Raw genomic sequence first — 20,806 nt, 5'->3', positions numbered from 1 at the left:
GACTTGACAGGAGGATCAAATTTGAGGTTAGCCTTGGGTATGTAAGACCCTGTCTCACAAATACAAAGGTGCGCCAATGGGGCTGGGTTGATGATGGGCTCTGTTGCTGAGACACAGGTCCTGAGCCAGGGCTAGGGGAAGGGACTTTATTGGAACAGTATACACAGCCACGGCTAGTTCCCATCAGACCTCCATGGTTCCTGCCACCAACTCTCCTCCGTGGATTGGGTGGTGGGCAGCCTTGTTCTCCATTCCAGGCTTGGGTCACTCACGGTCTGCACGGTGGTCACTCCTGGATATTCTGGCCTATCCATCCTAGCACAGCAGCCACTCGAGTGTAGACACCCGGGAAGTGGGGCCTGCCACAGCCGTAGCCCCAACTGGTGATCCCAGTTAGCACCCACTGGCCAGATGGCTCCCTGCAGGCCAGGGGTCCCCCTGCATCACCCTGAAGGAGAAAGTGCTCTCAGGTCAGCAGCCCTTGGGACCACATGAGAAACTGCCAAGGAGCCTCATTTTTGCATGTATAAAATGGTTTAGTGCTAGTGCTTTTTTTTTTTTTTTCTTTTTTTTTGGGGTTTTTAGAGACAGGGTTTCTCTGTGTAGCTTTGGAGCCTATCCTGGCACTCGCTCTGGAGACCAGGCTGGCCTCGAACTCACAGAGATCCCACCAGCCTCTGCTTCTCAGAGTGCTGGAATTAAAGGTGTGTGCCACCACTGCCCAACTGCTAGTGTATTTGCTTAATGCCTCTGGCTTCGGCCTCTGCCAGGTCCTTATCCTCAGGACCCTGTGTGTGCGTGCCTGTGTAGGGTGTTGGATGGTCGTCTTTATTGCTCTACACTCCATTCCATTTAGATGGGGACTTTTATGTGACCCTGGAAGTAGATGGTGGCCATCAAGTCCCAGGCATCATCCTCCTGTCTCAGCTGAACAGAATGGGGTCACAGGTGCTCATAGCCAGTAACCATGGACTTTTGTGTGCCTCCTGGGAATCTGTACAGCAAGCCGCATGTAACCAACCAGTGATCTCCCTGTACTTGGGAGGGGATATGTGTTTGTGTTGTCCATTGAAGCAGGTTCTTGCTCAGAATCAGTCTCCATCTCCCAGCTTTGAGCAACCATGCCCTGCCTTTACCCTCAGGTAGAATGTGGGGCTGGGAAACCTTCATACTGTCTTTGAACAAGCAGTTGTGACATGTGATATCACCAGAGTCAAAAGGTGGCTGGGCTTAGTCGGGCGTTGGTGGAGCACGCCTTAAATCCTAGCACTCGGGAGGCAGAGGCAGGCAGATCTCAGTGAGTTCAAGGCCAGCCTGGTCTACAGAGCAAGTTCCAGAACAGCCAAGAATGTTACACCGAAACTCTGTCTTGAGAAACAATGAAAGGTGGCAGGTGGCTGGCTGGGCAGCTTACTCGGAAGGTGCTTGTCGTAAAAGCCTGAGGATCTGAATTAGACCCCAGAACCCACGTGAGAAACCAAAGCTCAGGGGCAGATACGGGGTTTCTGGGACTTGGAGATACCCGGGTTCAGTGAGATTTCTGGCCAGCCTGGGCTACAGAGAGAGTCCTGTGTCCGCCTCACTTACTGAGCAGCTGTCCACGCCGCCCTGCGGGAAGCCTGCACACAGCATACGGCTGCTAATCTGCACAGGGTAGAAGCGGCGACACGCCTGCTCGCTGAGGACACGTACGGCTGCCTTCTGCAGCTGCCGAGCCATGGACCCTGCGGGGACGAGGGAGTGGGTGGGAACGTGTGCCCTATGCCACCTCCCCCTGCGGTCGCCCCAACGCGCGCCTACCTCCCTCGCGAAGCGAACCCCAGCCGGTGATGACGCAGCGCGCGCCTTCGGGGGGCCGTGCAGGCCCTGGCAGGCAGATGGGTCGCACCAGGCGGCTGCGGCGCACGGGACCTGCCAGCTCCAGCAGCGCCACATCGTAATCCAGCGTGTAGAGGTTGTAGAAGGGGTGTCGGTAGATGCGCACCACGCGCTTCAGCTGGCCCTCGGCGCCGCTCAGGAACGGGGTGCCCAGGAAAGCTGCCCACTGCGTAGGGTCCCCATAGCTGCAGGGCAGAGTCACCGTTCTGCTGGAAATGGGCTACTCTGTCCTCCCCAACTCGGGTTCACTCTGCCACAAGGGGTGTCCCTCTGAGAGGATACCACTAGCTGGCATCATATCCAGAGCTGAGGATGGTCCCCACCCCACCCACACACACCCTCGGAAGATCTGAGACAAGGCTCTTGACTGAGACAAGGGCAGTAGAAGCAGGACTGCCGCGTTCGCACACGCACACGCACACGCACACTAGTCTGACCAGCACAAGGCCTAGGGAGCACCACCAGCCTCTGCCATTTCTACCCGAGCTCCTGGTGCTCAGCACCAGCCCCCCAGAGTGGAGCCCCCTGCCACAGTACTTCAGACACAACATGGGACCATCTGTCCCTTTCACCCTGTGCCCCACATTGGCGGTCCCCTGAAGGAACTGCACCCTCCACATCCAGCGCCCTGCCAGGGAGACCTGTCTAGTGGCCTTGGGGGCTGGCACCAAATTGCAGAGGTGGGCTGAGGAAGGGCAGGTGGACCCCCACTGGGGCAGGACTCACATGTCAAAGCAGTGTGCTGCCGATAGAAGCCACCTCTCGGCCACCAGTACAGCCCCGCAGCGGTGCTCCCTGTGCCGCAACCACAGGCTCACTTGCCAGGGCCACTCCCCACGCGAGGCCGCGCTGCCTCCCACGATCCGGGTCAGGGCCCCGGGGGGCGCCAGGCCGCAGTCTGCAGAGAGCAGTGCATGTGAGCCTCAGACAGAGGGTCTTCTCCCCCCACACACACTCCCTCCTGTGTTTCCAGGTGACCTGCCCCAGCTCTCCCACTCCCACAGGCTGCCCCTCTGAATTAATCCAGCGTGGAGCATTCCCCAGACCCCTGTGTGGAGGGCAGAGGGTGGTTTTATGTCCTGCCAGGCTGGCTTCTCTTTCCCAGACACCTGCCTTCCAGCCATCAGATGGGGTGTCCCTGGCCCAGCCTCAGCCAATACAAAAGGAACCCAGGGAAAGAAATAACCGTGGACAATATCAGAGGGGCTCCCAGGAAGACCCAGGAGGCTGGTTTGTGAGTCCCTCAGGTTGTGCAGCCTCTGAAGCCATCACCTTCCCACAGGGAGTGTCCTGCACTAGGGTCCCATCTTGAGACTTCCCTGGGTCTCTGACTGGGCGGCTCACAGGCCATTGCCTTGTCAGGGTCAAGGTCAGATTGAGTTGAAGGCTTCAGGTGTGAAGTCACCTAGCCTGACTGTTCCCTATTTCCAAGAGGTGAGAATGTCACCTTCACCGGGGGTCCTGAGGCACAGGGCTTTTGGTAAAGGTCCTGCTGTGACCCCAATAAGCCACCCCCTTTGCATGTGGCCCTGACTCTCTCTGCTCTGTGTTTCAATCCACCAAACACAGCCCTCCATGTGGAGGGACATCCTCCCTGGCCCAGGGTTTTAAAGGTGTTCATGGAGTTAGGAGCAGCACTTCAACAGTAGATGGAGTTAGAGCAAGACATGAGAGGCCTCAAGAGACAAAGAGGAGAGAAAGGTCCAGCGCAGGACCTTCTGGAACCCAGCCTGTGCCAGCATCCCCACAGTAGGGAGAGTCATGGCTGAGGGTGCCTGGACATGAGGGGACACGGGGAGGGCTGGAATGCTGAAGACTGGGAAGTAGAAACAGACACTATCCCCTTAACGGCTGTCTGAGGGACCTAACCTGTGGGGCTCAACCCCTTTGGGAGTCAACCAACCCTTTTACAGGTCCTAAGACCATCAGAAAATTATATCATAACAGCAAAATTACAGCTATGAAGTAGCAATGAAAATAATTTTATGGCTGGGGGTCATTACAACCTGAGGAACTGTATTAAGGATCTCAGTGTTAGAAAGGCTGAGAGACTGCTCTGGATGCTCATGCCACCCACGGGTGAGCAGGGGTGGGGATGAGACCCCACAGACACTGGGATGTTGTCCTCATCTCTGCAGACAGTCCACTTTTTGTTTGTTTGTGTTTGTTTTTCGAGACAGGTGTGCCGCCACCACCCAGGTTAAAAAAAAAAAGGTGGAGGTGTTAAGATACTATCTCACCATGTATGTAGCCAGAGCAGCCTTAAAGTCAAAGAAATTTGAGCCGGGCATTGGTGGCGCACACCTTTAATCCCAGCACTCGGGAGGCAGAGGCAGGAGGATCTCTGTGAGGTCAAGGCCAGCCTGGTCTACAAGAGCGAGTACCAGGACAGGCTCCAAAGCAACACAGAGAAACCCTGTCTCGAAAAACAAAAACAAAACAAAACAACAACAACAAAAAAGTCAAAGAAATTCTCCTGCCTCAACCTCCCTCCCAAGAACTGAGACTATAGGTGTGTGACATGGCTCCTGTGCCTGCAAAGGCTTAACCAAGCCATCATCTATCTCCAGACCTCTTTTTTCTCCTCTGGAACTTGTTTCCTCTTTCCTCTTCCACTCTCTTTTTATTTTATTTGAACATTCATGGCCATGATGAAGGCCAACATGAAGGCTTGAGCTCCCAACACTGGACACCTGACCACGCCGCTCCCCCCTCCCCTTCCCTGGGGGATTCTGGGCGGGGCTCCACCTTGAGCATGCCTCAGCCCCGCCCTGCGGGTTCTACGTGGGAGCTCCACCCTGACCTCGCCCCTAGCACCTCACTGGGAGATTCTAGACAGACTCCACCCCCAAGCAAAGCCTTCATCTTCTTGCTGTCTGGCTAAGATGCCCACACTAGCCTCAACCCCCCTCCCAGCCCAGCCTGGCGTTGGATTCGTGATACTCCTGTCCAGTGGCACAACAGTGTGTGTCATGAGGCCCAGTCTGATATCCTCTAATCAGACGCTCCTGAGATTGGAATGCCTGCCTCATAGACCTCTTTTTACCAAAGTGCCTGTTTATAGACCGCCTCCAAATAGTCACATTCTGGGGTCTTGGGGGCTGAGTGGATCTGGGTGATGTGACAGCCTATTGTAGCGTCAGTCACCCACACAGGCATGTGGAGCTTATGAACCTTGGCAAGTGGAATCCTACCCCTCCACCCACAGTTACTTAGGGCCCTCAGTTTGGCAAGAGCCTTGGTGGGTGGAGGGGCCTCATGGCATTTTCCACTGATGCTACCTCGTGTGAGGAGTTGGGGGAGCTCAGAACACAAGCTTGTGACAATGAGCAGAGCAGTAAAGCAGGGGTGGAAGGGACACTGGGGCTCATGGGTTCCTCTAGCTGGTGAAGGAAGCAGCCACAGCCATGCTGACACCTGGTGGCTCCAGGTGCATCCACACAAACTCCAGCAGCAGAGCACCCCAGGGCCTGCCCACAGTGCCAACAGAATGAAAAGAGAGAAAACAATGAGAGGGGCAGCCTGGAGGGGCAGCACAAGCTTTCATTTCAGGATTCTAGAGGCTGAGGCAGGAGGATCCGGAGGTCAAGGTCAGCCTCACGGTGGGCACTGATAAACAAGAGCGAGCAAACAAGAAAGGAACAGGGGCTGGAGAGGTGGTTCAGTGGGTTTAGTCATGCACAAGCCTGGGACCCCAGCACGGAGGAGAGCAGAGACAGTATGGCTTGCCTGCTGCAACTGAAGCCCAAAAGCTCCACCTTCAATGAGGTACCTTGCCTCAGAGGGATATTGCAGAGTGACAGAGGACCATGTCTGCATCCGTGGTGGAGTGGCCACTGACACCCTCCGCTGGCCTCTGCATGCACACACACGTGTACACAGAAATAAATGGGCAGATTATGTCAGCACACGTGTGCTCACAGCACGACATGGGGAGAGTGCCCTCTGACGGCCAGGCAGGCAGACACTGGTCGTTGACAGTGAACTTCAGCTCTGGAATTGTCTTCAATGCCATCATGTCTAACCCCCGCTGTGGCAGGGACCCGCCTGCATCACAGCACAAGTCACTGTACCTGGCAGCTGGGAATGTGTGGTGGTGCCCAGGGCATTTGGAGCTGGTGTCTGTCCCCTGGTAGTCATGCTCCAGGCAGATAGTGTGGTGTTGAGTGGTTTAGTGGTCACCCTGCTGGTGCCCCTGGGGGTTGCAGGTCTGCTGGTGGTGGCCTCTTGGATGGCAAGGGCGGCAGCCGAGGTTCTGGAGAGCTGGTTAGGGATAAGCTGTGTGCTGGAGGCGTGTGGGCGGGGTGTGGAGCTGAGGCCTGAGGATATCACCCTCAGGATCCAGTCCTTGAGGCTTGTGATGCGTGCATACACACCGGGCCTCTTAGCCTGAGCACAGCCAATGCCCCAGCTCACGATGCCAGCCAGGTAAAAGACACCGGGTGTCTCCTCACATGCCAGGGGGCCGCCAGAGTCACCCTGAAGGAGAAGGACACCACCAGGCCTTCGTGGGACCGCCTTCCCAAGACTCCACTCCCACTGAGCTTGAGGTTTCGCATTCCGGCATGGCTGTGTAACCGTATATTCCCAGCCTTCTCTGGGCCTCCATCACTCATTCTTGCTTTTTCTTTTTGAGTACTGGGCATGGAACTCAGGGCCACACACATGCTAGGCAAATGCTCACCACTGACTACACCCTAAGCCTCAGTGGGAGCTTGGGGTGTCCCTGTGACACCCACCTGGCAGGAGTCCACTCTGCCCTCCAGGAAGCCAGCGCAGAGCATACGGTCTGTGAGGGAGAAGTTGTACAAGGCGCCACACATCTTCTGCTCTATAATGCCCACGGACGCCTTCTGCAGCATGTCAGGCTTGGTGGCTGCCGGGGAAAGAGAACTCAGAATGCCACCTAGAGACTCGTCACCAAGCAGAGCCACAGGTGCTGCTCCTGTCCTGGAGACAGTGAGCAGAGCCCACAGGAAATTTTCTTTTGTTTGAGACAGGATCTCACTGTGCAGCTCCGGCTGTCCCAGAACTCGGAGATCCTCCTGCCTCTGCCTCCCAGATGCTGGGATTAAAGGCGTGCGCCACCAACGCCCGGCTATTACAGGGGTTTTCATTTTCTCCTTGTGGGGCTTGGGTAGAACCAGGGACTTTGCACATTCTAGGCAAGTGCCCAGCACACCTCCACCTCTTGGGGATTTGAGGGTCTGTGACCCTGCTTCTGCCTCCTGGGGGCTGGGGAGACAGCTGCAGGTCACCCCCCCCATGTTACCACAGCTTTTTCACAAGGGGCTAGAGCAACAGTTCTCACCGAGGGGGTTGCAACCCCATTGGGGGGGTTTCCCAGAGCAGATGTTTACAGTATAAAGTAGCAATGAAATAATTTTATGGTTGGAGTGACCACAACATGGGGGTCACAGCATTAAGAAGGCTGAGAGCCACTGGGCTGGGGCATCCACATTTTCAGTTTATCCTGTTAGTAAATGGAGGTGTGGGAGGCACATATCAATAAAGCATTGTTTATACCCAGTCAAGGGGACATGTGGCATCGTCTGTGGCCAGTAGATCAGCACAGGTGTTTTTGGTTGATAAATGTGTGGACATTTTTTTTTTTTTTTTGTTTTTGGATGCAGGAACACTCTTTGCAGCCCCAGCTTACAGGGCTCCCACCGACACCCAGCAGGGACATTCCAAGGTGTGTGTGCACCTGCTCTGCTTTGGTGCTGTGCAGACAGGACCTCATAGGATCTCTCTATGTAGCCCTGACTGTCCTAGAATTCAATATGTAGACCAGGCTGTCCTTGAACTCAGAAATCTGCCTGCCTCTACCTCCCTAATATTGGTATTAAAGGCTTGAGCCACCATTGCCTGGTAAATGTGTCAATAAAACTTTATTTATACAGACAAATGAGGATATTGAGTGGCTCTTAGAATGTGGGGTCAGCACAGAGGAATGGTTTAGGGCCCAGATGAGGGAATCCAAGTCCAATCCCTCCCAGGTCAGGCCCTGGAGAATACAGCCACCATCCACCAGTCCCCTCTGGCACCTGCTCACCATTTCCCTCCTGGGTGTTGCCCCAGCCTGAGATCATGCACTTCCGGCCCACAGGGAACTTGTGAATGGCCAAGGGGAGACAGACGGGTTGGATGTACTTGTTGAAGATCAGTGGCCGGGCCAACTCCAGCAAGGCCATGTCAAAGTCCAGGGTGCCTGGGTTGTATTGAGGATGCAGGAACACCCTTCGCAGCCCCAGCTTCACAGGGCTCCCGCCGACACCCAGCAGGGACGCGGTGCCAAGGTGTGCATGCACCTGCTCTGCCTTGGTGCTGTGGAGACAGGACCTCAGGCATGCCCGCCCTGCCCCCCTCCCAGCCCACGCCCGCACCCCAGGGAATGTCCAAGGAAGGGGACATGATGGAGAGTGCACGCTTAGAGCTTTGCTTTACAACACTCTAACCAAGACCCTAGCAACTTTATGAATGTCATAGGTCACTGCTGCTCAGAATCCAGGCTCCTGCTGTGGAGCCCAGAGGGGGACAGTTGTGGGCCTGGGTGACCCCTGTATATGAACACTTGGTCAACGACAAGCGCTTCCTGGTTTTGGTTTGGTTTGGCTGTTTATTTTTGAGAGTGACAGGCATGCACCACCACACCAGCTAGTTGGCACTTGCTGGATGCACTGAGCTCTGCTATCTGGGCTCTTGGGAGGCCTTACTGGTTGAAACAATGAGCGGCGGACAGCAGCCAGCGGTCACCCACCACGGTGGCTCCACAGAAATGTCTGGATCCTTCCTTCAGGCTGGCCTGCCAGGGCACCTCCCCAGACACAGCGCTGAGCCCACCCACAATCCGAGTGGGCTTGTCCATGGCAGGCCTGGCCCCACACTCTGCTAGGGGAGAGGAGAGAGGTGATGGGGGTTCCCCATCTACTCAGGGTTCATCTGTTGTGAGACCCCTGATTGACCTATATACAGAGCAATAAGGGCGTCACCCAGTGGCGGCAGGGCTGGAGGTGTGCAAGAGACACCTGCACTTGGAACAGCTGAGACACAGTCCGACAACACCCGATGAGATAGATACACAGGACCCACAGATCTGTTATGATAAAGCACGAGGGGAAACTTGGCGAATTCCATGGCAGGCAAGGGTGACCGAGGTGGGCGACAAACTCGCCAGGCAGACAGAGCTTAGTGAGAAGTTTTATTAGAAAGAGAAGGGGAGGGTAAAGAGACAGAGAGAGGGCAGAAGAGGAGACAGGAAAAGTCCTGTCTGCCCCAGGGAACAGCAGGAAAAGCAGGGACACACACACACACACACACACGCACGCACGCACGCACGCACGCACGCACGCACGCGCGCGGGCTCGGGTCTGACCAGGCACTGCCTGAGTGCATTCTGCCAGGTGACAGGGCAGGCCAGCATAGTGCCTGAGTCCTTACAGCATCTACAGGGTGGCCCATGCCTGTCATCCCAGCACTCAGAAGCTGAGTCAGAAGCAGGGTTTTGAGTTTGAAGTCCGTGTGGGGAACAAAAGATGCTGCCCAAGGAGGGAAGGAGAGCGGGGAGAGAGACGGAAACATGGCTGGCGGTGGTGAGAGAAAACGAGTCACAGGCTGCTGAAAAACAGGAGCAAATCGCAGGAAAAGAATCCCGACCATGAAGTAGACAAAACTCACCGTCTGGGCAGGGTGTGGCGGGCCTTGCCTCTGAGTACACCAGGCCCAGGTTCCGCCCCAAGCACCACAGAAGACACGAAAACCAAGCGGAGAAGCAAGGCTGATGGAGCACACACCCAGAGCACACACAAACAGGGACGCTGCCCAGCAGGTGACACTGGTCACCCCAGAGACGCAGGGGCTACCTGGGCCCCACACCCACGACAGCCAACTTATTGCTGGCGCTGTGGGCCCCTCTAAGCTGTCTTTGCACCTACATCACACTTTCAAACAAAAATGAAGCCAGGAATCGAAGCAGACACTTTTAATCCCAGCACTCAGGAGGCAGAGGCAGGTGGATCTCTGTGAGTTCGAGACCAGCCTGGTCTACAGCGTGAGTGCCAGGATAGGCTCCAAAGCCACAGAGAAACCCTGTCTCGGGAAAAACCAAAACAAGCAAACAAACAAACAAACAAAAGCCAACCTGGTCTACAAAATGAGCTCCAGGCCGGCCAGGGCTACCCAGCGAAACCCTGTCTCAACCGCGCCAAACATATGGTCAACAACCAATTTCTTGCTGCCCTCCGTGACAGACATTGGCAGTCGACTACCGACCACGCTCCGGTGGCTTCGGGATTGGCCTTGAAGCGCGGGTCTCCCAGTCTGCTCCCTATCAGACATCACTAGTCAATTGCCGATCTCCCCCCCCAGGTCTCCGCCCCCTGCAGGGAGGGACCGCCCACCCCGTAGCACCTTGTGGCTCGGCGGCGGGGCCAGGGTGGGGTGCAGTGCTGCGGGCAGCCGTGGGTTCGGCGGAGGTGTCGGCGCTGCTCGGCCACGGAGTGCTGGGGGCGGCGGGCGCAGGGGCCGCGGTGGGGGCCAGGGCCGCGCGGGTCACCTCCAAGATCCAGTCCCGCAGCCGGGTGACGCGGGTGTAGACGCCCGGGCGCCGCGCCTCCGCACAGCCGACCCCCCAGCTCACGATGCCAGCCAGGAAAAATCTCCCAGAGGGCTCCTCGCAGACCAGGGGTCCCCCCGAGTCACCCTGGAAAACAGGAGCTCTGTGAGCACGGGCGGGGCCGACGCCGCCCCAGAGGCCAGAAGGAGCCATCGTGTCCCCTACAACTCCTAACCGCGGAGCCAGCTCTCCAGCCCCAGCACTCGGGAGGCAGAGGCGGGCGGATCTCGGTGAGTTCGAGGCCAGCCTGGTCTCCAGAGTGAGGACAGCCAGGGTCACACAGAGAGACCCTGTCTCAAAACCCAACCAAACAAAGTAAAAAGCACACAGCGACTTCCATCTTCGTAAAATGCAGGTAGCCACAGAAGCTCGGGCAGGGTATTTCGTATTTGTTTTGATTTTGCGACAGGGCCTCGTGTGGCTCAGGCTGGCTCCACACTCGGAGGGCAACTTCCTCACACACCGGGCCTGCCTGCTCTCAGGGCAGGGCGGAGCCGCACAGGGTCACCCCACCTGGCAGGAGTCCACCTTGCCGTCCAGGTAGCCGGCGCACAGCATCCTGTCGGTGACCGCGTGGCCGTACAGGCTGGCACACAGGCTCTGGTCCAGCAACTCCACCGTGGCCTTCTGGAGGACCTCCGGCTTCACCACTGCCCAAGGCGACAGGGAGAGCAGGTGAGAGAGCCGGACCCCAGCAGCCACTCTGAGCAGGGTCTAAGACCTTTTCCTCTTAGGCTTCCCGCGACACTCCCTGCTCACACCACACTGGCTTTCTCCAGCCACTCTCACCTCCAGCATGCCTCCACCGCGAGGCAGCTGCAACTTTCCCCTTGTTCTCCTGGCTATAGGCTGTTTTGTTTTGTTTTTGAGACAAAGTCTCTTACAGCCCGGGCTGGCCTTGAACTCACTTCCTAGCCAAAGATGACCTTAGACTTCATCCTCCTGACTCCCAGTCTTAAATTCGGGGATGATGGTTGGTTCTACCACCTTTAGCTTTACAGAATTTCTTTTTTCCTTTCCCTTACCAGACATATTAAACCTACACACTCCCACACCTTAGATATACTCCACCCTGACCACACCCCCAGCCATCACTGGGAACTCTAGGCGGGGCTCCACCCTGACCACTGAGAACGAGGTCTTGCTGGGCTGGTCCCCCTGCCTCAGGCCCCAGCTCATGGGCTCAGAGACAGGAGCCGCCACGGCGGGGACACAGGCTCCTATTTCAGGGCTGGACGGGTGGCAGTCGGGTGGAAGGATGCTCGTGGGCTTACGGAAGTCCTCCTTCAGGTAGCCCCAGCCCGAGATCAGGCACTTCTTGCGCGGCGGGAAGACGTGCGTGGCCGCAGGGAGGCAGGCGGGCTGCACGTAGCGGCCGAAGGGCAGCGGGCGAGCCAGCTCCAGCACCGCCACGTCGAAGTCCGCGGTGTCCGCATCATAGGCGGGATGCTTGGCGATGCGGAGCACTCGTGTGCGCACAGCGCTGGCCTCTGAGCCACTCAGGTGCACGCTACCCGCCTGGGCCGCCCACTGCGCAGGGTCCTGGAATCTGGGGAATGCGAGGGATGCAGCTTAAGGGTGGGGAGATCCGAGGAGTTGGCAAGGAAAAACAGTAAAGGATGCGGACATCTCTGTCCTCAGGGTGCAAGGGCCAGCCAGAGGGCTCCGTGTGCACAAGCACTTGTGACCTGAGTTCGATTCCCCGCCACATAGGGAGGGAGGACCGAATCAACTACAGCAAGTTGTCCTCTGACCAACAGGCACACACAAATGCCATGTGCTAGCATTTGCACCTGCACGAATACAGACACAAAACAAATAAATGAAAAACTGGGCAGGATTGTGCACACCCCTGATACTATCACCTGGGAACAGAGGCAGGAGGATCTCTGTGAGTTCAAAGACAGCCTGGTCTGCAGAGTGAGTTCTAGAACAGCTACATAGTCAGATCCTGTCTCAAAGCTGTGGGGTAGACACTTGTAACTCCAGCACTGGGGAAGCTGAGACAAGAGGAATATGAATTCCTGGGAAGCCTGGGAACCTACTGAGGTCTTGTCCTTTTTTCTTTTTCTTTTTTCTTTCTTTCTTACTAGACAGGGTTTTTCTGTGTAGCCCTGGTTGTCCTAGAACTTGTTCTGTAGACCAGGCTGGCCTTGAACACTGAGATCCTCCTGCCTCTGTCTCCCAAGTGCTGGGATTAAAGGTGTTCACCTCTACCATCTGAGGTCTTGTCTTTAAAAAAGTTAACTAACTTTAAAAAAAGAAATGGGGGCCTGGAGAGACTGCTCAGTGGTTATCACACCAACTGTTCCTGCAGAAGACCCAGGTTCAGTTCCCAGCAACCACATGGGGCCGCCAACCATCTGTAACTCCAGTTCAGGGGATCCGATGCCCCCTTCTGGCCTCTGGGCATCAGGCCATGGGGCACAGACAGGCAAAACATTCACACTCGTAAAATTAAAAATCACTGAAAAAGAAAAGGGAGGGGGTGAAAGAAGAGTGGATTTTGGGAAAAGGTGGCAGTAGGGGTGGGGGGTGGGGGGTGGGGCAGTGACAGCCAAGGCCAGGTGGGACTCACTCATTGAAGCAGTGGGCAGCAGACACCAGCCACCTGGCCCCAATGATGGTGGCCCCGCAGAAGTGTTCATGGTTCTCTCGAAGGCTGACCTGCCAGGGAAACTCCCCAGGGGCAGCCTCCACGCCACCCACAATCCTGCCAGCCGACTTCCATGCAGGCTGCCAGCCACAGTCTGCAAGACACAAGGCCACCAGCTAGGACCCCAGGGGCAGCCTGTCACTCATCATTTGGCCCCAAATTCAAAGCCCCACCACCACTTGCTTGGGGCTGCCCAGCTTCTTGATGCCCCCAAGGTCACACCAAACAGTGTCAGTGAAAGACTCATACATGGTCTGCAGAGCATGAAGGTCACATGACCCTCAAACCTATTGTTTATTTTTATTTTATTCATCCCCTCCCTTTTTTTCTTTCTTTATAGACAGGGTTTCTCTGTGTAGACCAGGCTGACCTTAAACTTGCAGAGATCTGCCTCCCTCTGCCTGAGTGCTGGGATTGCAGGTGCCACTCCGCCACTGCCTGGCATAATTTCTTTCTTTTACTTTTTTTTTACTTGTTTTAAAAATGATTTATTTGAAGCCGGGCGTTGGTGGCGCACACCTTTAATCCCAGCACTGGGGAGGCAGAGCAGGCGGATCTCTGTGAATTTGAGACCAGCCTGGTCTACAGAGCGAGTGCCAGGACAGCCTCCAAAGCCACAGAGAAACCCTGTCTTGAAAAAAAAAAAAAAAAAAGATTTATTTATTATATACACTGTTCTACCTGCATATATGGCTGGAGGCCAGAAGAGGGCACCAGATCTCAATATACATGGTTGTGAGCCACCATGTGGTTGCTGGGAATTGGACTCAGGACCTCCAAAAGAACAACCAGTGCTCTTAACCTCTGAGCCATCTCTCCAGCCCAATTCTCTCTTTTAAAACAGACTCTCCTTCCAGCCTAAGCTGCCCTGGAACTCCTGATCCTCCTGATTCAGCTTCTGGTGCTTGGATGGCACACCGGCACCACCAAACACTATGGGGAATTTTCTTGACTAATAACTATTGACGCTGGAGGGCTGAGCCCACCCTGGGTAGTGTGGTCCTGGACTGTAGTGAGCCTGAGAGAGCAAGCCCAGGCTACCTCCATGTGACTCACCCATTCTTCACCAAGTTGTCTTTGTTCTCACAGCTGCAGGGATGCAGGGAGCAGACTAGGACCCTGAGGTTTTCTTACTGTGCAGGCTGAGATTGCCAGAAACATGTTGATGACCACACAGTATTTTCTTTGCTCCTTGTTCAGATCTGACCAGTCCTTGTTCCTGGCAGCATAGAGCTCCAGGCTCCCTGCAGGCCTCTGGGCAGCTGTCCACCATGCTTAGTGGACAGCCTCTTGACCTCTGTGCCATCACATCCCTACATTTGCCCCTCCCAGCTAGCAAGCCACAATCAGTGGGAGCCCAGAGAGCCCCGAGCCCAGGCCATGCTGACACTGACCGCATTGAGCCTCGTCAGACCCATCGGAGCAGTCCACCCTGTTGTCACATTCTGGGTTCTCTTTGCTCACACACTGACTGTTGTCACAGGAGAAGGCATTCCCAGGGCAGCGGCCTGGGGAATAGAGAACCCAGCTGGAGGCAGAAGCCTTCAGGGTCCACTGGGGACCTCCACATTAGAGAAAACCTGAGTTCTTTGCTTATCTCTGGGGACAGGGCAGGGCAGGGCTGGCCTGGGGTCCATGGGCTGGGATCACCTCTCTCCTTCCTGAGTGTGGGCTCAGTGTGACCAGCCACCATGATGGATGGTGCTAACTGCAGCCAGAACAGACCTTTGATCTCTTAAGTCACTGTGTCAGGTGTTTGTCACAATGACACAAGTGACAGAGATAACCTTAAAATAAATAATGGCTAAGGCTGGGGATATACACTTTTAACCGGAGCACTCAGGAGGAAAGCACAGCTATATGAGTTGGGGCCAGCCTGGGCTACATAGTGAGACCCTGTCTTTATAAATAAATAAGCCAACAGCATTCATCATGGCAGGACCTGGCTGTGGATAACTCTTGGTCCCTCTCTAAAGTGCCCCCTGACCTATTCCAGTGATGTTATCTTTCCAGGGAAGCCGTATGCCTGAAGGGACTACCCGTGTGATTCTGGAGAGAATCCTTAGGGGCATTCAGAGAAAGCCAAGCTGAGGGTAGAGGCCAGTCCTACCTGACTTCAAGTCCTTCTCGATCACCGGACTGTCACATCTTCCTGAAGTAGAACAGACAAAACCAAGTGAGACCTAGGCACAGTGCGGTGGCATTTGCCTGTCACCCAGGCTGAGGCAGGAGCATTGTGCCTTTCAGGTCAGCCTGGGCTATGTGATGTGATCCTGTCAGGCTTCCTCTCCCTAAAAGGTCAACTGTGTAAATGTTGGCTGTGTGACATCTCACTGCAGGTGGCAGCAAACACTAACCCTATCCTCAGCCTGGCTGCTCGGGGAACAGCATCGAAGAGACACGAGGCTGGCAGCCATCATGTCAGGGTCAGGGACAGTGAGGTCTAGGTAACAAGAGTTTAACCACTCAGTGGTCTGAATGGGTTTCTAATTGGTTCTCCCCCTACTTGCCGCCTTTTTTGTTGCTGATGTTGTTTTTGCTTTTTTGTTTTTGAGACAGGGTTTCTCTGTGGCTTTGGAGACTGTCCTGGAACTTGCTCTTGTAGACCAGGCTGGTCTCGAACTCACAGAGATCTGCCTGCCTCTGCCTCCTGAGTGCTGGGATCAAAGGCGTGTGCCACCACCGCCCGGCTCTGGTTCTCCCCTTTTAAAACAATGTATTTGTCTATTATATATATATATACAGTGTTCTGCCTCCATGTATTCCTGTGCACCAGGTCTCACTGTAGATGTTTGTGAGCCATCATGTGGTAGCTGGGAACTGAACTCAGGACCTCTGGAAGAGCGCAGCCAGTGCTGTAACCACCCTCCTGCCCCAGACTCTCCCATTATCACCTGGAGTCTCAGCACATGATATTTTTGCATTTCTTGTTATTTGGTTTTTGTTTTGTTTTGTCTTTTCTTTTTGCGACGAGGCCTCATTATGTTTTCCAAGTTCCTGGTGTGGCTGGGGAACTACCCTGGTCCTCATGGCAGACCTAATCACCTGGACACCTGCCTAGGAACTGAGGCTAGCTCACACAGCATGGCACAAGACAGGCTCACATCCCCCATGGGACTGACAAAGATGGCTTAGTTTTTAATTAATTAATTAATTAATTTTATGTGTAGGGGTATTTTGCCTGCATGTGCATATCTAAGAGGCTAGGGATTCCCTGGAAAAAGAGTGATACATAGCCGTCCTGGAGCTCGCTCTGTAAACCAGGGTGGCCTTGAACTCACAGAGATCCACCTGCCTCTGCCTCCTGAGTGCTGAGATCAAAGGTATGAGGCCACCATGCCCTGTTAGTTCTGGAATTTTCAGTTATGTTTTTGGAATCACAGTGAACCAAGGATGATTAAAACCATAGAATGTAAGGGTGCTCTTATTGCCAAAACACAGGTCACAAAAGTAAGATGTTTACACTGTGCCCCCATCCATAAAAGGTGGCTGACCCTCTGCCTCTGAGGGTATGTGAAGCTGAGTTTCTTTTTCATCCATCCATCAGAGAGGGAGATTTTTTTTAAATACAATATTCTATGAAATTTGAGCTGCACCGCAGCTCCTGTAGCCCTTTGTCTCCCAGACAGGGGCTGCCACCCACCTACCTGTCAGCTCCACTGACACAATGGTGCCGTAGGCAGCCAGGGAAAGACCGTGTCCCTGCAGTCTTGCCTGGATGCCTTTCTGCAAGATGTCCTCCTCCTGGTCTAGGTTCAGCGGCTGTAGGGCTCGGAGCAGAAAGTGGAGCCGGAAATGCACAAATACACTGGAATTCCCATCCCTGCAAGCAGGACAAGCTTGGAAGCAGAAGGCAAGCTTGCTGCTAGTATTTTCCAGAATCTTCTGGAATCTTCTAGAAGGTTCTGGAATTGTCTACCAAGGCTTCTTTACTCTCCCAGAGGCCTTAACTCACCTGTACCTGAGCACTGTGCATCCTGCACAGCTCGATTCCAACTCTGTTTTGTGGAAACTGCTCACAAACTGCAACAAAAATAAAAGTAATGATGCTGAGGCCACAGTGACACCACCAGCACAGGGAGGGGTGTGGTGACGTTTTTGAAAACACTCTTCTGTCAATAAATTAACAAACCAACACAGTTCCGTCTGTGCAAACAATCGAATATTACTCAGCCCTGGAAAAGAATGTAAGAGTATCACACCACTTCAGGGTTATAATGACCAAGATGGAAAGCAACATCTCAGTTACAGACACTCCATAGATATATAGGGCACAGAGCCTTGGGGCAGGAGCAGCTGCTTGTCTGTCTCCATAGGGATGGGCTGGGGAATGGGTGGGTGGATGGGTAGATGGATGGGTGGATGGGTGGATGGGTGGATGAGTGGATGGATGGATGAGTGGATGGATGGATGAGTGGATGGATGGATGAGTGGATGGATTTTCTGTTGGGTGATTGGATGGTTATATGAATTATGAATGGGTAGATGGATGCACGGATAACTGTATGACAGATACACCTGTCCATTCTCACAACTGACCAGCATGCAGCCATGAACAGGTCAAAGCTCTGGCACATGCCCCGGCATGGAGGACATTGTTTGCAGTGTGAGACCCACACAGCATGGACCCCATGATAGGAAATGTTCAGGCAGGAATGCATACATGTGATACATAACCACACCTGCTTAGCAGGAAGAGCCCAAGCACTACATGTTCCCTGTCCATCCCACAGACTGGCCTCCCCTGTTCACAGCACCCACCCAGTTGCCTCCTTGCCATCTCTGTGCCCTGATCTCACTCACCAGTGCCTGCAGAGCAGGTGTGAGCAGGCGGTAGTAGTCAGAGGTCTCCCGCTGAAGAGAGCTGCTGAAATGGATTCCCCGGAGCTGCGCTGTGTGCTCCACATGCACCCCCTGTGCAGACAGGAGGGCTGCGGGCGAGACCAGTGCCCAGTGAGAGGACCCCACTGAGGGGTGAGGCCTCAGCACCCCTTGCACCTCCTAAGCCTCCACACATAGGAGACCTGACTCCCCAAGGGTGACCACCAGTGCACCATTGCTGAAGGACCCCCAGATACAGTATAAGGTTTATAGAGGCCAAGTGATTGGGGTAACCCCAAAGTCAGCTTCCTTGACCTGAGTCAATAATGTCACTGACAATCATCCCTCAGGAGGCCTTGCAGTGTGTTTCCAACTGCCTTCCTAGGGTGGGACAGTAATTACTGAACAGGACAGGGCAAGTCAGGGGACCCCAGGACCTCTGCATTGCTCATGGGGGGGGGCACACTTCAGGACTGCTGGCTGTCTTTGACGGTCACATGTGTGAACCAGGTTATCAGGTACTTTGCCCTCCCACTCTCCATCTTGTATGTGAGGCAGGGTCTTTCACAGAACACAGAGCTCACCAATTCAGCTGGGCTGAGCAGCAAGCCCTGGGGAATCCTCCTGTGTCCCCAGCTCTGATTACAAGAGTCTGACACTGCACCTGGCTTTTTCTGTGACTGCTGTGGATTGGAACTCAGTGTCTTTTAAGACAGATACTACTGCCTGAGCCATCTCCTGGTCACTCTTTTGTTTGTCCTTTTGAAGCAGGACTTTGCTTTGTAGCCTGTGCTGACTTGAATTTTACAGCCCCCAGCCACAGCTGTCCCTGCCTTTCCCACCATGTGAGTTCCATCATAAAAACTCAATACAACCACAGACACAGGTGAGGGTGTGCCTGGGCCCTGGTCTCTCTGGAGACTAAGGTAGAAAAAAATTTCATCTTCCCAGACATTTAACACCAACCTGGGGACCATAGCAAGACCCAACTGAAGACAAAAATTCAAACAGATGCTGGAGAGCCAGCTCAGCAGTTATAAGCACTGGCTGCTCTTGCAGAGGACCCTGGTTCAGTTCCCAGGCCCCGCATGGTGGCTCACAACCTCCTGTAAGCCCAGCTTCACACCATATGTGTGCAGTGCCCAGAGGCCAGAAGAGGTGTACAGACATATATGCAGGTAAAACACGCACACACAGAAAATAAAAATTGAAAGACAAAATCTGGGGCTGGAGAGATGACTCAGAGGTCCTGAGTTCAATTCCCAGCAACCACATGGTGGCTCACAGCCATCCATTATGAGATCTGGTGCCCTCTTCTGGTGTGCTGAAATACATGGAAGCAGAATGTTGTATACTAAATTAATAAAATCTTGAAAAAACAAAAACAAAAAACAAAATCTGCTGGGCAGTGGTGGCAAACGCCATTAATCCCAGCACTTGTGAAGCACCAGTAGGCAGATCTCTGAGTTCGAGGCCAGCCTAGTCTACAGAGCTAGTTCCAGGACAGCCAGAGCTGCACAGAGAAAATCTGTCTCAAAAACAAAAAATAAACAAACAAGAAATACAGCAGAAGCAAACAGTGTGGGCAACTCCTCAGGGTAGAGTTGTGGATCCCTGGGTAAAAGAGACACCCAATGACTGTGGATCAGCAGGTAGACCGCTCTCACCCAGCGGCATGCTGCCTTGGATACCACTCCAGTATCCATGAGTCAGGAGTGGTGGCCACACCTGTAATCCCAGCAGATGGAGGCAGGATGATCAGGGTTTCAAACCACCCTAATTGGGCCAGTGGTGGCTCATGCCTTTAATCACAGCACTCGGGAGGCAGAGGCAGGTGGATCTCTGTGAGTTCGAGACCAGCCTGGTCTACAGGAGCTAGTTCCAGGACAGCCTCCAAAGCCACAGAGAAACCCTGTCTCAAAAAAAAAAAAAAAAAAAAAAAAAAAAAAAAAAAAGCCTAAGCCATTGGCCAAACAATCACACCTGATATTATATTGATCTTATATTAATGAGTGCTTTTTTATAAGCGACTATGGGGACCCTGTGGGGGCAGAGTGAAACCGGTCCAGTGGGACTGGACTAGACAGAGAAAAACTTTCCGTTTATAGTTTCGAAGTTTGTGTTTGTCATCATTCTCACACAGAATAACCATTCTAACAGGCTGTGATTGGCCACACCCCCGACAGGGGCTCCACCCTGACCACTCCCTCAGCACCTCCTTGGGGAACTCTAGGCTGCGTGCTCCACCCCAGCCATGCCCCCAGCACCTCACTGGGGGACTCCAAGACACTCCTCTGTAGCCCTAGCTGACCAGGAACTGGGATCCTCCTGCGGTAAACTCTAGTTCTGCCATGGTGAGTAGCGTTCATTCTTCCCCTATTGGACCCCAGTGTTGACTGCTCCTTTTGGATCCCTTTCACCCATTGCCACTTCATACTCAGCCATGACATGCCTGGACTTTGGAGCCTGTCCGTAGGTTTCTGGCTCTGGCTGCAAGGGCAGCCCTTTGGCTCTGGATGGATGCTCGGGACACTGATGGTGTCCTTTTGAGTGTCCTATACACCAAGGATACTCCAAGGATCCAGCCTTCCATCTGCCACTTACCCAGAAGGATGCCCAGGGTAAAGACAACCGTACTGATGGCCACAACTGCCATGAGAGCAATTCGACAGCAGCCAGAGTCCGAAGCTGGGACATGGACGTCCTTTGTCATTTCTGGCACAAGTTGTAAGTCAGGCGCAGTGCGCTCCATGGCTCAGCAAATACAAAGCTCCAGCTAGACACCTGCAAAAAACGGACCAAGGATTTGTCTGACATTCAGCCATACTTGGCCTCCA

General features: G+C 54.2%; 1 protein-coding gene across 2 annotated transcripts; it reads right to left on the bottom strand.

Moving 5' to 3' along the window:
- Positions 1 to 145: 145 nt before the first annotated feature.
- Positions 146 to 20,772, bottom strand: Tmprss9 (transmembrane serine protease 9). Of its 2 annotated transcripts, XM_027419294.2 has the most exons (18): positions 20,574 to 20,772; positions 17,952 to 18,079; positions 17,104 to 17,171; positions 16,796 to 16,971; positions 15,259 to 15,300; positions 14,543 to 14,656; positions 13,071 to 13,242; positions 11,767 to 12,041; positions 11,006 to 11,142; positions 10,288 to 10,579; positions 8,595 to 8,766; positions 7,934 to 8,205; positions 6,618 to 6,754; positions 5,952 to 6,357; positions 2,605 to 2,776; positions 1,801 to 2,063; positions 1,588 to 1,724; positions 146 to 448 (listed from the first exon to the last, which is right to left on the bottom strand). In XM_027419294.2, exons 1-18 carry the CDS (start codon positions 20,719 to 20,721, stop codon positions 287 to 289), a joined length of 3,273 nt encoding a protein of 1,090 aa, XP_027275095.1. In that variant the 5' UTR covers positions 20,722 to 20,772; the 3' UTR covers positions 146 to 286. The 2 variants fall into 2 exon arrangements, with proteins under 2 accessions (XP_027275095.1, XP_027275096.1); XM_027419295.2 differs by lacking the exon at positions 17,104 to 17,171 and having other exon boundaries at positions 16,796 to 16,938; positions 17,953 to 18,079.
- Between the last annotated feature and the right edge of the window lie 34 nt (positions 20,773 to 20,806).

The sequence above is a fragment of the Cricetulus griseus genome, chromosome 5, assembly GCF_003668045.3.
Source record: "Cricetulus griseus strain 17A/GY chromosome 5, alternate assembly CriGri-PICRH-1.0, whole genome shotgun sequence".
Taxonomy (NCBI): Eukaryota; Metazoa; Chordata; class Mammalia; order Rodentia; family Cricetidae; genus Cricetulus; species Cricetulus griseus.
The sequence above is the reverse complement of the archived record's forward strand: the minus strand, read 5'-3'. Positions and strand labels throughout refer to the sequence as shown.

Bases quoted from the DNA above. Each gene is read 5' to 3' on its own strand.
- Tmprss9 (XM_027419294.2), bottom strand. From the start codon at position 20,721: ATGGAGCGCACTGCGCCTGACTTACAACTTGTGCCAGAAATGACAAAG. The intron at 6,358-6,617 runs GTGGGTGTCACA...CTTCTCCTTCAG, and splicing joins GCAGAGTGGACTCCTGCCAG to GGTGACTCTGGCGGCCCCCT. The intron at 1,725-1,800 runs GTAGGCGCGCGT...TCGTCCCCGCAG, and splicing joins GGGTTCGCTTCGCGAGGGAG to GGTCCATGGCTCGGCAGCTG.